We start from the raw sequence: 15,356 nt of genomic DNA on the forward strand, positions 1-15,356 counted from the left end.
TGTGATTTTTTTTAAATTAGATGTAATACGTAGTCAGTTACGTTGCCAGAAATTGGGACTCACTGTATCCTAAAAGAAAGTATAATGTAAGTTCAATTTTCTTTGGCCCACTTTACCATTAATGTTTAACAATAAAGGCAAATAAAATATAAATTTCAATGTAAATTGCTTTAACTGAAATTGAAGTACAGAACAGTAGAAACAGATAGATAAGCAGCTCAAAATATCTTATATCTTCTTAAAGACAACAAACCTCAACACGTACAAGGCCATTAAATTACCGATTGAAGCTCGATATTGGAATTTTAGTACAATTATAATACCTCCCTTGTTGTATGCAATAATATTACTAAAAATAATACAAGAATTCATATATTGATATATATTTGAATAAAGTGATACACTTAGTACCACGGTATTTATTATGGGTTTTGGGTAAGTATTATATTATATTATATATCTATTATACTATGTTATACACGCAACATTTACAATGCATATGAACATAATATCTGTACATACAATTATATAAAAAAATATTGTGATGCTCGAAGCCTTTAAAAACTTTTTGACTTTGAAATCTATTTCGTATATTTTATGAATAATATTGTGAGAATATTAAAGATATAATTTGAAATATACGTATAAGTACATAAATATACACACATCCATTGGAACATAGTACAATATAGGTATATGTATATGCCAAAATTTAAAACGGTATTTTATTAAAACAATACGGTTAAACTTTTCATATTTTTCATTGTTTTTTTTCTTATAAAACATTTGTTTCCCTTTCACATACGTGCATGTATTTTGCGGTAATATTTTTTGTATTTCTTTCTATACTCCTTAACTTTTGACATATTCTATATAATTCTTTATTAAAATGATCATATTAAAATTTCCCCTGCAATTATTAAATACTTTAAACTTTTTAAAGCTTTTTAAGAATTTTAAAATATTCGCATATATGTATATAGTTATGTACCGAAACGTACGTGCATATATATATCCGAAATTTAATAGAAAAATGAGTTGATCATGTCAACTCTGTGGTACCTGTACGAACTTGTTATTCTATTGGTGGATTTATAACATTCTTGAAAATACATTCACACGATAATAACAGTTGCCGTATTACCGTATTTATGTAAAATTTCAGTACTTTAATTTCGTTAGTTTCTAAAATATGAGCAAATGACTTTTAAAGTTGGAGGGCAACTATCCTAATAACTCTCATATTCAATTTAAATAGGGTTGCGGTATTTAGTATTATAAACAATTTGTGAAAGTTTAGTTAATGAGCTTAGTTCAATTAGTTTTTCAGTTAGGCCCGATTGACGGACAGGCATGGTTAAATCCACTCTGAATTAGACGCTGATCAAAAACCTCACTTATGTCGATATTTCAGACATTTATTCCTTAGCGTTACAAACGGTAAGGCAAATTAATAAGGCTCTTCGAACATACATTGTCACGGATATCACAATTTGAAGTTTAAGGTTATAATAATTATAGTTTTCAAAGTAACTTACTGAAATTTTAACTGATTTTTATTATCTTACTATTATTATTCATTTTTACTAACCTGTATATTATTAACATTTAATAACTTGTGCGTGTTCCGATACTACCCACATAAGTATTTAATATTGTTAGTTAATTATTATTTTTGATTTGTAAATGTCAAGTTTTTATTTAATTACTATAATTTAAGATAGACAATATAAATTAATATCAGGTTTTTGTACTTACATACATACATATAATATAATGTATATTTATAGTGAGCTCACAAGGCATACTATATATACCTCCACATATTACACATACAATTTTTTTTTACAAATAAATAAATACCTACAATATAATATATGGATGTATAAAAGTTTAGATGAAACTTTTCTAACTATATTACAAAGTTTTCCGGCTATCTTCTTTTCAATAATGTGCGTAAGTATATCTTAGTTTTATTAATCTATAGGTCTTACATTATTTTAATGTGTTAACGTTTAAAACCCAATATATAGAATCGTAGATTTTTGATTTATTTATTTATTGTATACTTTTAAATAATGTACTTTAGAAAAATAACTCATGTTACAGGTTATATGTATACTAATATTCAATTAATTTATGATTACAAATTTCTTAATAAAAAATGAAGTCGTTTAAAATCCTGGTTTATAAAAAAAACATGTTTTTCTTTAACAAATTTCAATCTGGAACTTTGGTATTTTATACATGTACAAACAATATTTAACAAAATGATGCTCTGTTAAAACTATCTTATCACATATCTTATCATAGAAATTGCATACTTTTAGGATTAATCTTCAACTAATAATTAAATTGCAAATTAATTAGTTCAGGTATAACATTTTTAATTACTGCCATATTTTTACTTTTATAGAAGTAAGACGAAGATTGTTAAATTGAAGAAATAGGAGATAAAAAAATCAACTTTTTTCAAAGATTTGATTCTAGTACAAAGTAAAATGCTTATTAATATCTAGAATATTTATCAAAACTTAAAAGGAAACCGAAGCAAAGCATTCACTAGACGGAGCTTTGCGGGCATAAAGCATAACCGAATCTCACTGCATCTTCTCGGAAACTGTGCGGTCCTCATTTGCAAAGGAAGGGAAATTGTGGGGAACTACGTATACATCGCGGCGGAGCTGTGATCGGCAGAACCTTTTAAGTTACACAATTCACTTAGTTCAACTTGACTCGAATTCAACAGAGGGATAGTCGTCGAGGGGTTGTTGTATTTGCGTGTCCCAAACCTGATGGGGAAGAGGCACATTATATTTTTTATGCTGGTCGCGGTGCACTGTTACTGTTATCTGTAAAATTTACAATTTATGTAAATATGTGCAAATCATATTCCTATAGTCAGCGTGCAACATTACACAATAATTTACCATATCCATTATCTTTTTATGATGAAGGTTTTCATATTATTAATTTTAATAAAAACTTATAATATAATTTCATTCAAAAATTTTTTTATTAAATTTTATAACTAAAAATAATTTAAATAGAAAAATGTCCGTTTATACTTGTCACATCTCTACCGACGTTTGCCTAATCCAATCATAAAATGATTTACTCTTTATTAAATTTATCATATATTTATTTTATATATGCATATACATATGGACAACATATATGTGAACATGTTTGTAAGCAAAACTTTAAACAAAAGCTTTGCATTTATAATAGTTTGTCATTATCGCATGAGATAAAAAGCAAAATTTTATGTAAGTACATTATGAACGTGTGTATATAGGGTTGTCATTATGAATGTGTGTATATAGGGTTGTCTATTACTCTATTTCTACTCAAAAAAATATTCTCATAAAAAGTGTAAAAATTCATACGTAATCATTTTAATTTGATTGATCGCGGAATGTGTAGGAGAATGAGAGATAAATAAACTTTTTTTTGTTTATAAGTTTCAATATTGAGATTATTAGTAGTTTTGTTCGGCAGTCGTCACATCAAGTTTACGGGTGTTTTGTAAAATTGTAAGAGTGTTTTTTAATAATTTTTTTTTTCAGTAATAAAATTTTATAAAATTTATTGATCTCACGTTTTTTTTTTGTTGTTTTTTGTTGTACGTTGTAATATTTTTATTTTTATTAAAAAGTGTTGCCATATATATCAAATATATAGTGAAATATTATAAGAATTTTTAAAACAAATTTATTGTTACCTGCTTTTTTGTTTTATTTTCTTTTGTTTGTTTTGAATTTTATTTCAAGGAGTTTTCTGTTTACTGAAATTACTTTTAAGTGTGTCAATATATTTTTTTTTTGTTATTTGTAAAATTTTATTATGTTGTAAAATTGTTTTTTCAATAAACATTTTATGTATAAATAAAGCGCGAAAGATTGTAATAATTTTTTTATATTTTTTCTTTGCAATTTTTTTTTTATTTTTTTGTTAAATAAAGAAAGAAAAGTTTATCTATTGTAAATAGTTGAAGCAATTGTTGTAAAGCAAAAATTAAAAAAAAAATTAATTATATAATTTTAAGTGTTGTTGAAATTATAATGATAATAGCATGAATAAATTCGCAATTAAGATTTAATGAAACAATTTGTTCATTTTATGAATAAATTTTGAAATACTTATGTAATTTTAGAAAACACTAAAATTCCAAAAAAATTAGACGCAAATGACTAATTTTCTATTGAAAAAGAAAAATAATAATAATAAAAAGAAATAATAGATAATTAAGAAGCTTTTACAATAATCTAAACTTTATTAATTGATAAATTAAACACATAATGAAGAAATTTAAACGACTTTTAAATAATTTTTATGTAAATGTATAATAGAATTTTACAATAAATATTTATTCTTTAAATTATATGTTATATTTCATTAGAATTTCATATATGTATGTATGAATGAATAAGATAATAATTACAATTTGGCGAGAAAATTCATATAAGAAAAAAATTTATTACAAAATTTACATTGTAATTTTTACACACGCAAATAAATTTATGAATAAATTTGTTCTTAGAATTTTATGTCCATTACTGATTTAATCAAAACTCTACCTACCTATTGGTATAATATGTAAATTAATATTTGCTATATTAATTTCAAAATGTTATACGTGTACTGAAATTATCAGTGTATGAATTGCTTAAAAAATAATTGTAATTTTTATAAAAATTATTTTCAATGAAAGTTATTATTGTGGTGTAGTTTTACAATGCAAAATCTACTACATTGATACTGGTTATGTAGAGTTATACAATATACAAAAAGAGCTTTCAACGGTAAAACATTGATTATTTGAAAATTTTTGACTATTTCAACTGAATTATTTCAAAATTAATTTTCAATATGTCAGTTTGTTCGTTTGTATATTTCCAGTATTACAGTTATATATATATCAAGAAGTTAATAGTTAAATGAGATTTAATGCATATTAATTATTCCTAAACATAAATCGATATTTGTATTCAAAATGACATTATTACCCAGACTTGGCATTTTACTGACATCAAACTCATTATACAATCGAGGGTAATGGTTAACGTTATTTTATTAAATTTTCATACTTCAACTCTGATACAAATAAATTAAACTACGATTAATAGACCCCATAGATTTTATGCATAGAAACTATTATGCATAAAATACATACAGTTCAAGTGGTTGCCCATGTACTGTTCAAACATTTAATTTTTTCAGAGAGAATCACAATTTTAGGAATTACTTTAATATTACAATAAAAAATAAGTAAAAATATAATAATTGATTTCAATTATTGATTGTTTAAAAGTTTATTCATCATAATTTTATCATTATTTCAATAAAATTACAATAAAATAATAAGAATTAATTTTATTACACAATAATTATGATGATAACTATTAATAGTTACATATGTACATATATATGTACATATTGCTAAATTGTTTATTATAAAAATTTACCTATGAATTCAATAATAATTTTGAAATTAAAAAGTTTTACGTAGGCAGAACTTTTAATGTACATAACAGTGCTGAATTAAAAGCAGTTAAAATATTTAAATTTTTATTTTGGATTTCTTATTAAATACCATAAAAATCAGCATCAATATGGCAACCGAATTAAATGTGACAAAGTTATAATTTTATTTTTAATAAGAAATCATTTTTTTTTAATGGTATTACCAAAATTTCGGTAAATTTTCAATTACATAATTTCAATTTCATATGAACTTAATATTAACATTGCTACACAAACGAGTATGCATGTATGTACTAGTATTATAATTAAAGAAAATTTTGTATTTGTCATGTTCTGGATGGAAGACTTGTTTCGCATTTTAATCATATGTAATAAATAAGTTATGACTTTTTTTTGCCATGTAAATGAAATATAAAAAGTTTTAAAATAATTTTTGAATTCTTAAATTAAAATGTATAGTTTATTTTATTGTTATACTAATTCATAATCAAACGAATGATCTCATGAATTTAAAATTTTATTTGTATGTCGTCACAATTGAATAATATCAGATTACTAAAATATATAATTGATACTTTTGTTTGATTACTTATATTGTAAATAGTTTTATGTTTAGGTATATTATGCATTGGCTTTCTGAAAAATTTTTCTGGAAACAACTACAAATAAAATATAAATAGTTTTTTTTTAATTTTTGTAAAAAAAATTAGTCATTTTAACAAAATAATTTGACTGTCTGTCCGTATACTTGATTAATTTCATAGATTTTAAAATAGGGAGTGTGTATTCTATGAATAATTGGGGAAAATAAATTAATCGTCCGTTCGTATACTTTTTATTATAGGAAGGATATATCCAACGCACAAATTGATTTTAATAAAAAACTTGTTGTTCTGGAAGAAAATTTTTGTTTCAATTTCAAAATTCTAGCCTCTTTAAAATTGAAAAATGTACTTTTTTCACAATTTATTATGTCAAAACTAGAAAATGCTTTTAAATTCCAAAAATGTATAACAAAATTATTTTCTCATTTTCTTTTATTCTATGTTATACAGCTTGTATAAGCGTAGTAGTTTATTTTTAACAGTTTTTCAGACTGTAATACATATTACAAAATCTTCATACAGCTAAAAGTTGTGTTTCAGGAAAATGTCCCACTTTCGAATCCATTTGTTTTATACAAGCATATTTTGTTTTCAAAACACAATTACATTTTCAACAATTACTTTGTTTCATTTCAATTTAAAATAATTAAACAACACTTTTAAACACTTATTTTGTAATTTTTAAGACAATCATTGCAGTTTTGTAGCTATATAGTTGCAATAAACCACAATATGTATGACATAAGTGAAGACATTCATATTGTAATAATTTGTTTACTATTGTGAATTTAATTTATGTAACTATATCAAGATTGTACTCATTATTAGCTCATTACATAAATATAATTCGAAAATCGTAAAATAAGTAGATATGTACTTAAAAATATGTGCTATCAAATCTTTCAAATCATAATTATTTTGTAATAAAATTTATCTCCGTCAATAAACGTAACGTGTACCTTATATTTTATAAGTACAATTTAAATTTTTTTCTATTATCACAATTATTTATTGTACACACACACTTTACTTTAATAATTTAAAGATTAGATAAACATAAATTTTTAATAGTTTCTTAGTTTTAATATTGAAAAATAAAATTATTTTTAAAATAAAATTTGAATGATTTAGTTCATACATGACTTGTTTTCCGAAACTCTGTTCTATATTTTTTCGCAGTAAAAAATCGAAAAAAATGGCTAATGATAAAAATGAAACTGAAACATTAAAATCAGTTAAAGAAGAGTACATTACTGAGGTTATTGAAAAGGAGTTTGGAAAAAATGCAAAAGTTAAAAAAATCGAAGAAGTTTTAACTTCTGGTGCTGGTGAAAATTATGCTTCAGATTTGCATCGTATTCAAGTTGATGTTGAACTTGAAGGTAAATAAAATTACATTAAAAATTTAATATTTTAATTTTATTTGAAATAATATGCATGTTATAGATAAGACCGAAACTACTGTTTCATACATTTATAAAGCTATGCCAAATTCTGAATTTGGTGGTCAAATGCTTAAAGCAATGAATATATTTCCAAGAGAAATAGAAATTTATACAAAAATTATACCGAAATTTGAAGAACTATATAAAGAGGCTGGAAAAACTGTACGTTTCTCTCCAAAATGTGTTTTTGTAGCACCCGGTGAAGAAGCTTTCCTAATGGAAGATTTAAAACCAAAGAAATTTGTAAATGCTAAACGACAAATCGGTTTAAATATTGATCAAGTTAAAAGAACTTTAGAAAAACTTGCAGAATATCATGCAGCATCTGTTATTGTATACGAAAGAGATGGTTATGCAGCCACTTATATAGAAGGAATATTTAAAGAAGAAATAATGAAACCAATGTTAGAAATGCAAAAATCTCTAATGAACATTTATATTGATTGTTTAAAACAAAATGAAAATGTGCAACCGTATATACATAAAATGGTAATTTATATTTTTAAATTTTAAATTTATATTTTTAAATTGGAATTTACTTTTAGCTAAAAATGTTAGATTATGGTTTTGATAAATTTTTGGATGCTATGAAAGTTAATGAAAATGAATTTAATGTTTTAAATCATGGAGATTTATGGTGTAATAATATTATGTTTCAATATGATGATAATGATAATATTACAGAAACATATTTTGTTGATTATGCAGCAGCAAAATATGGTAGTCCTTCACAAGATTTATGGTATTTTTTGTTATCATCTTGTGAAAAAAGTATTAAAATTGATAAATTTGAATATTTTGTTAAATTTTATCATGATAAATTAATAGAAAATTTAAAATTACTACAGTATACAAAAGAATTACCGAAACTTTTAGATTTACAAATACAATTATTAAAAAATTCATTATGGGCATTTTCAACCGTTCAAGGATTACTACCCATCATTTTAGTTGATCCAACAGAATTAGCTACAATGGATAATTTTATGGACACCGGTGACGCTGGAATGAAATTTAAAATCATGTCATTTTCGAATCCCCGTTATTTAGACGCTTTGGAAGAATTATTACCATGGCTGGATAATAAAGGAATAATGGATTAAAAATGAAAATGTTCGAACATTTTCTTCTTACCGCTATTTCTTTTTCATATCACGATGTAAAAATATAAGAGATTATGCCAAATTTTATTTATGGTAATGAATTTTTTAATTGTGAATTAATTAAATTCAAATTATTGTAATAATTATGAATATAGAATTCACATAAATTTTTATTTTTTCAATTTTTTGATTTTAAAACTTTTTAAATAATTTCTAATAAAAATGTCATTAATCAATAAAATCAGCACGTTTTGTTAAAGTATTTTTCCTTTTTTCTATATTGTAGTAGATTTAAGGAAAAAAAACTTTGTTAAAAAAGTTTGTAAGACATTTTAAAAGTTAATTTTTCAAGGGCATAAAAAATATCCTTATTGTAATTATCTATCATTATTTATTAATGTAAACACAGCCCCATTTTTTATTTGTGTGAATGTTTTTTATTTCCCTTTAACTAATTTAGTTTTTTTTTTTTGTATAAATGACTTTTATAAAATTATCAATCAATTCTTATAATAGCACATAATAAATATATACTCTATTAACCCTGAAATTTGAGTTGGGACAAACAAGACGAATATTAGTTTTTGTTTATTAATGGCAAAATATTTAATAAAAGATATTGCAAGTTCTTTCGGTCTTTGACAATTTCAAAAATACTTTAAGTCTTGTAACATCAGAAACTATTTACTGTATATAAGTAAATAAATGTAGCACAATATTTATTAGAATATTATGTAAGTGTGATTTTAAATTACTCTAAGGTTAAATTTTATTTACTTTCCGTTTTCTCAAGGAAATTTATTATTATAGAAGTGCCATTAAAAATAAACTGATAAGTGTTTGTCTCATACCGGAATAGTTATTTTATGGATAAAAATAAAGAAATTGTTTTCAAACTCATTATAAAACATTTTTTTATATTATAAGAAAATTTTTTATTCAACTATGCAATTACGTGATGGTAATAGCAAAATAAAATTAAAATTTTAAAATGGAAAATTAATACCAAATAAATTCTCTTACCCAAATTTAATTGTAGTTGATTTGTGAGTTAATTATTCTATTGAAAATAAGTTCAGGGTTATTAATAATGAATAATAAAATGCAGATTGGTTTTTGTTTTGAAAATATTGAAAATTTAAATTAAAAAATTACTTTTAAGCACATTTCTATAACACCATTTTGAGGAAAGTAATAATTTCTATTTAAAAACTAGAAATCTTAAATTTTTGCAAAACAAATAGATTACACAAAGAAACCTGTTTCTTTTGAAAATAATTTGTGCCTACCATCTTCTACTCCTAAGTTATAGCCTCTCAAAATTAACGAAAAATATTAATAAATAACGGTAAATTACATTTTTTTCGCTGAATATAATTAATTATTATAAACGATCTCTTTTATTTTGTCGTCATCCTATCAGTATGCAATTTTTGCAGCTTGTTAATCCGATGTTAAGAGAACAATATGCAAAAAGAAATCGTTTCTTTGCAGAAAAAATATTTTGGACCAAAAATGTGATAACCTACAAGTTTGGTTAAATCGGGATTTATCTAATTAGTTAAGCATGTAAAGAACGTTAAACTGATATTTGAAAAAATTTATTAAGAAACTGCACAAGGTTAGAATTAAGTAAGTAACAAGGTTAAAATTCTTAGTTTAAGATTGAGAAATAATTTTAAATAAATGAAATATTGATTAACAATTCCGGGGTTTTAAGTATTATGAAGTAGATTAGTGAGAACTAAATAAATGGAATAGCTCTGAAAATATTATTATTGCATTTCAATGTAGCAAGTTTTTTTGCAATTACTTTCTATTCTATAAAATTCTGATTCAGGTCATGGAATGGCACCAAACTAATTTGAAATTAAAAATTTTTTTCAATAAACAACAATTATTTTTCAGTTCTCATATACTCGTACAGAGCATGGAAATATTTTAATAATTTTATGGAATAAGTTAAAGTTCATATAAAAATTCCTAAAACCCAAAACCTTTTTTATTGATTATTTTCATTATTATCTGTCATCAACATTTTTTTTTTTACTAGACGTGATTTTATTTTATTCTCTATATATTTTATTACAAAATTATAATTTATTTCAAAGCAAAATATACACACGATATCTTCTCATACAACACATACAACTACACATAATATACCAGTATATCCTCAGGATCAACATTTTAATGCTATAGGTGGCATTTTATAGAAGCAAGAATAACCTTATAATTGAAAATATCAATTTTTTTCTTTTTTCTATTGTTACATTTTATTACACAAAAAAATTTCAATTCACGTACAAAATAGCACCACCATATCCCTTATGAAATTCATAGCTTTTGGTAATGACTTCTTAAGGACGAAAATATAACGTGAATAACACTTTTAATAAATTCTTTAAAAATTTGAAATTTTTGAAATTCTTTGAATGTAGTAGAAAAGTAGATCTATGATGAGATGTAACCAAAAGTAATGCTATTTTCATTATATTGCTTAAAGAAAAGATATCAAATTTACGCGACCATGATTTGAAATTTATTTTCTTCGAAATGTAAATGATATTTTGCTAATATTTAAAAATTTGTGTAGAATATTTAATCATCAAATAAACCAAATAGAAAATTTCTGATATTTATTTCTGTAGGATTGCAGAGAAAGGAGAACATAACAATTTTAAAACCACAGCTCTTATAATAATCCCAGTTAAATAAATTTATTTGGTTCCGTTGAATGACTGTATGAAGGTATAATCTTCCAAAAAGAACCAAACACAAAGAATGAAATAAAATATGTACTATTCAACAATGGATAACTTTACAACACCATTATTTTGTGTTATTCGACTGCCTATAAGTTATGCAATAAATATGATTGATAAATTTGTTTGCATCTCCTGACATCTGTTGAAAGTAGAGAACATTTTAGGGTAATTGTTTTTAAATAATAAAGAAGATGAAACTAAACACCTGCTTTTTTTAGATTTTATTGCAAAGCCTATCACAAGTCTTTTAACGTCATTTAATTTTACAATAATCGAAGTTGTGAAACCTGAAATTTGCTTTTGATTGATTATTTTATTGCGACTTCTATGTTGCCAGCTTTTTACTATAAACGAACCGTGACTTCAATAATGCCTTATAAAAAGTTTAAGTACGGTATTAATACGGTTGTAGTACCGTCTCAGAGCTTGCAATACCTTTAAATTGTAAAAAAAACTGCTAAGGCTTTTGATACATTTTTTTGATTTTGCAAATGTTAATTTTTAACAAACGTTAAAAATTAAAAACATGGCACTTTTATGCTGCATTTTAGAAAAAAAAACTCAATAACTAGCACTCTATTGCTGAAAATATATGCTGGTTTATTTAATTGGTTATTTCTGGCAACGTTTATATGACATGTATAAGAAAAGCGTGCACGATTTTTTCGATACCCGATTTACGTTTATTTTACGTATCCACTACGTAGAGAACGCATTTTGGAAAAGTGTACAAGAGCTTTTACTAAACTTTTTGGAATGTGGTACTTTGTAAAGTTTACGTCGAAAGCGCATTATTGAAGTCACGGGAATATTAAATGCACGTCTCTTGCAAAAGTTTAATAATAATATTCACACTAACACACATATGTATGTAAATCCATGTTCGAATCGAGTGCACAATATTTTTACCCAACATTTTATGGATGTTGCCGTCACATAAAATTCTTCTTTATTCATGTATGTATATAGGTGAAAAAAAAAATGTAGTAAGTGAGAAGATATACGCTCTCCATCTCCAAGAACAAAATTTTTGACAAAGTCACAAAAAAAATAAATAATTTTTTTTGCTTTAATTTTCTTTTAAAAGAATTTATAATGACTTTTACTTTAAATCTCATATATGGAAAATAAGAAAAATCTGTTTATTTCGTTGGACTCATATTTTTCTTCATTTTTAAGCATATTTTTCAAAAATTTGTGCGAAAAATGTGGATAATAATTTTTCTCTGCTTGTCTGTTTGCCATTAAACTTCTACATCGTTTAAGATATACAAGTAGAGAAACAATCTATAATTTCTATTTAGAAAAAGAAAAAAAATTTCTCTCCACTCCAAGATATGGTTTTTAAGGTCTGTTAAGGAAGAAATGTTAAAAACTACTTCTTCAGTTACCAAAAATTTAAAAAAAAATTTGAAGCTGTCGAAACGGACCATTTATTATGATTTGGGTATTCGCAAAATTTCGAAGTAATTTTATACGTATGCGATATCGTTATTCCGTCACTTAAAACTGAAGCTATAGAAAATACCAGCTTTAAACTTAAATTATTAAAAGGAAATGTGATATTTTACAAACCATGGATTTAACAACTACACATATTTTATTATATTTTAAATTTTTTTATTCAAACTCATATGGGTTGAATTTTTTTAACCCGGTTAATGTTAAAATTTTATGGGAACAAACAGACAAATGCATGACTTCACAATGATCCTCACATAATGTATGAAGGCTCATTAATATTTACCTTAACATAATTTAGACGTACATATGTGTGTGAATCGTCTGTATCATCTGGATGTACATTATATTAATTTGTATGTGTAAAGATATTGTGTTATACGCTATGTATAATAATCTTATTGCTCGTTTAAAAAATTTGTAATGTTTTTGAAATTTATTTCACATTAATTTAGCAAAATAAATTGTAACTTATTTGTCTGAAATTTTCAAATGGTAGTGTGGAATTGCCTTTTTTAACTTAAAGTATAAACTTTAAGGTTTTTTTATTCAATATTTTCATTGGAAACTTCTCAATAGGCACAATTTAGTTGCCTATTTAACGCTCGGTAATTTTACTTTCTTAAAAAACCGTGCATAACTTTATTTTACAAAATTATAAAAAAAGATTGACTTTCCAATAAATTAATTTTTCCAAAAAAAAAAATCCAATTCAATTTTCAATCAAAGAATTTTTTTTTTTCTTGAGCGAAAGAGTGATTTTGTAAACAAAATTAGTAAACGTCTAAAAGATTTGTTAAAGGATCTTTTATTTAATAAAATAATTTGATTGCTTTTAATTTACAAGTAACTTTTTCGGAAGAAAGCGTTCCTTTTTTGCCAGAAACTTAATAAAATTGTAGATTAATTTTAAAAAGTTGTAGAAATGTTAAAATAAAATTTTTTGTTTGAAATACAAAGGATACAACAAATTAGCAATCTGTGTGTGATCCTATATAGTACTAGTCGTATTTTGTTTAAACAAAAGAACAGACATTTAAAGATCTTCACATATTTTAAAGAAAATTACTTGAATTTTAATATTTACTTGAAGAACATTAATATTAATTCCCAATTTGACTGAAATAAATCTGCTTATTGCTTTACACAGCCTTGGGCGCACTACTAAAACATCGAGCTAATAGTTTATGTGGAAAAAATATTTTAAATAGAAATATGTAATTTAAAAACAAGGATTTCAATAATTTAAATAGATTCCTAGAGTACGAAACTACAACTAACTCTCTTAACACATTATCCAAAAAAAAAGTGAATTAACGTGGCAAACTAAAACCACCGTGTACCATATTAATGTATGTTAATACGTCACTGCGATAGTGGCACTTGCTCGAAGTGTCAAAAAATTATTCAATATACTATAGATTAATATATATACCCCATAAACGCAAAACCATAATTACGAAACGCAATACTGCAAAAACATTGCATGAAATCAAAACAGCTCATATGATTTAACTTTGTTACTCATACAAATTTTGCCATATTACGAAAATTTAGTCATGTTGATATGAGCAAATAACATCAGCAACATTTTGTTGATGATCACAAATATAGCGCAATTTTTCTCGAACAAAGAAAATAATAAAATTTAGGCATGTATGAAAGGATTAGACACATGTATGAATGACATGTTTGAAACGAAAACCTTTATAGTCCTAGAATTTTTTTCGATTTTTCAATAAATTTAAAAATTCTAATTTGAAATTTAAATTAATTTTTTTTTTTTAGAAAAATAAAAAATGCACTTTAAAAATTAAATATTTTTTTTTCTTTATTTATTTTATACGTAAATAATTTATTTGAATTGTTTTCCAAGGAAAAATTTTATTTTATTCAAAATGTAATTGTCATTCAATTAAGTTTCCCGCTACTCGCACAAAATTTTTTCCCATGTGACGAAAAAACCACAAAAAAAAAAACCATCCGTATATAAAAAAAAAAATAAAGAGAAAAAAAAATTCAATTCAATTTCTTAATGGGAAAATTAACCGTTGTGAATTCTTCATATTTTTATATTTTTTTCTTTCTTCAGAAAGATCAACAATAATAATAAATTCATCATTTCCATTTTTTCTTGTTCTTTTCCATGACCCTTTAAAAATTTCTTTAACTACAAGTATAGTAACTGAACTGCAAAAATGCTTTCATATCAACTTTACTAATATTCAATCAAACACATATACATATGTACACATTTATTTATTTCAATGTTATTAAAATAAAATTTGTAACAAGGATCACATCCTTAAGGTTCGATTTCATTATTATGTACATATATTTATGTGTATATGTTGAATAATGTATAATATAGAGTCTGCTTAATAATAATTCGTTTCGTATATAATAATATTATGTAATTGTATATCGTAAATATACAATAATATTAAAAGAAAATTCCATTGATTGTATTAGAACTGAAAAAAAAAA

At 24.0% G+C, this 15,356-nt stretch overlaps 2 protein-coding genes across 3 annotated transcripts in view; one reads left to right on the forward strand and one right to left on the reverse strand.

The window, feature by feature from the left end:
* The window catches only part of LOC129605238 (otoferlin-like), a 98,864-nt gene that overhangs the window by 66,245 nt on the left and 17,263 nt on the right, over nucleotides 1-15,356 (reverse strand). The window lies entirely within an intron of this gene.
* On the forward strand, nucleotides 3,396-8,879 carry LOC129605237 (uncharacterized). 2 transcript variants are annotated; one of them, XM_055514864.1, is made up of 4 exons: nucleotides 3,396-3,536; nucleotides 7,272-7,474; nucleotides 7,539-8,026; nucleotides 8,083-8,879. In XM_055514864.1, exons 2-4 carry the CDS (start codon nucleotides 7,288-7,290, stop codon nucleotides 8,638-8,640), a joined length of 1,233 nt encoding a protein of 410 aa, XP_055370839.1. In that variant the 5' UTR covers nucleotides 3,396-3,536; nucleotides 7,272-7,287; the 3' UTR covers nucleotides 8,641-8,879. The 2 variants fall into 2 exon arrangements, with proteins under 2 accessions (XP_055370839.1, XP_055370840.1); XM_055514865.1 differs by having other exon boundaries at nucleotides 3,501-3,625.

The sequence above is a fragment of the Condylostylus longicornis genome, unplaced genomic scaffold (assembly GCF_029603195.1).
Source record: "Condylostylus longicornis isolate FDR11 unplaced genomic scaffold, ASM2960319v2 ptg000013l, whole genome shotgun sequence".
In the NCBI taxonomy this organism is placed as follows: domain Eukaryota; kingdom Metazoa; phylum Arthropoda; class Insecta; order Diptera; family Dolichopodidae; genus Condylostylus; species Condylostylus longicornis.

What these genes read in the sequence shown, in the direction of transcription:
- LOC129605237 (XM_055514864.1), top strand. Translation starts at nt 7,288, where the DNA reads ATGGCTAATGATAAAAATGAAACTGAAACATTAAAATCAGTTAAAGAA. An exon ending in AGTTGATGTTGAACTTGAAG is followed by an intron (nt 7,475 to 7,538) that starts GTAAATAAAATT and finishes TGCATGTTATAG; the next exon opens with ATAAGACCGAAACTACTGTT. An exon ending in AACCGTATATACATAAAATG is followed by an intron (nt 8,027 to 8,082) that starts GTAATTTATATT and finishes ATTTACTTTTAG; the next exon opens with CTAAAAATGTTAGATTATGG.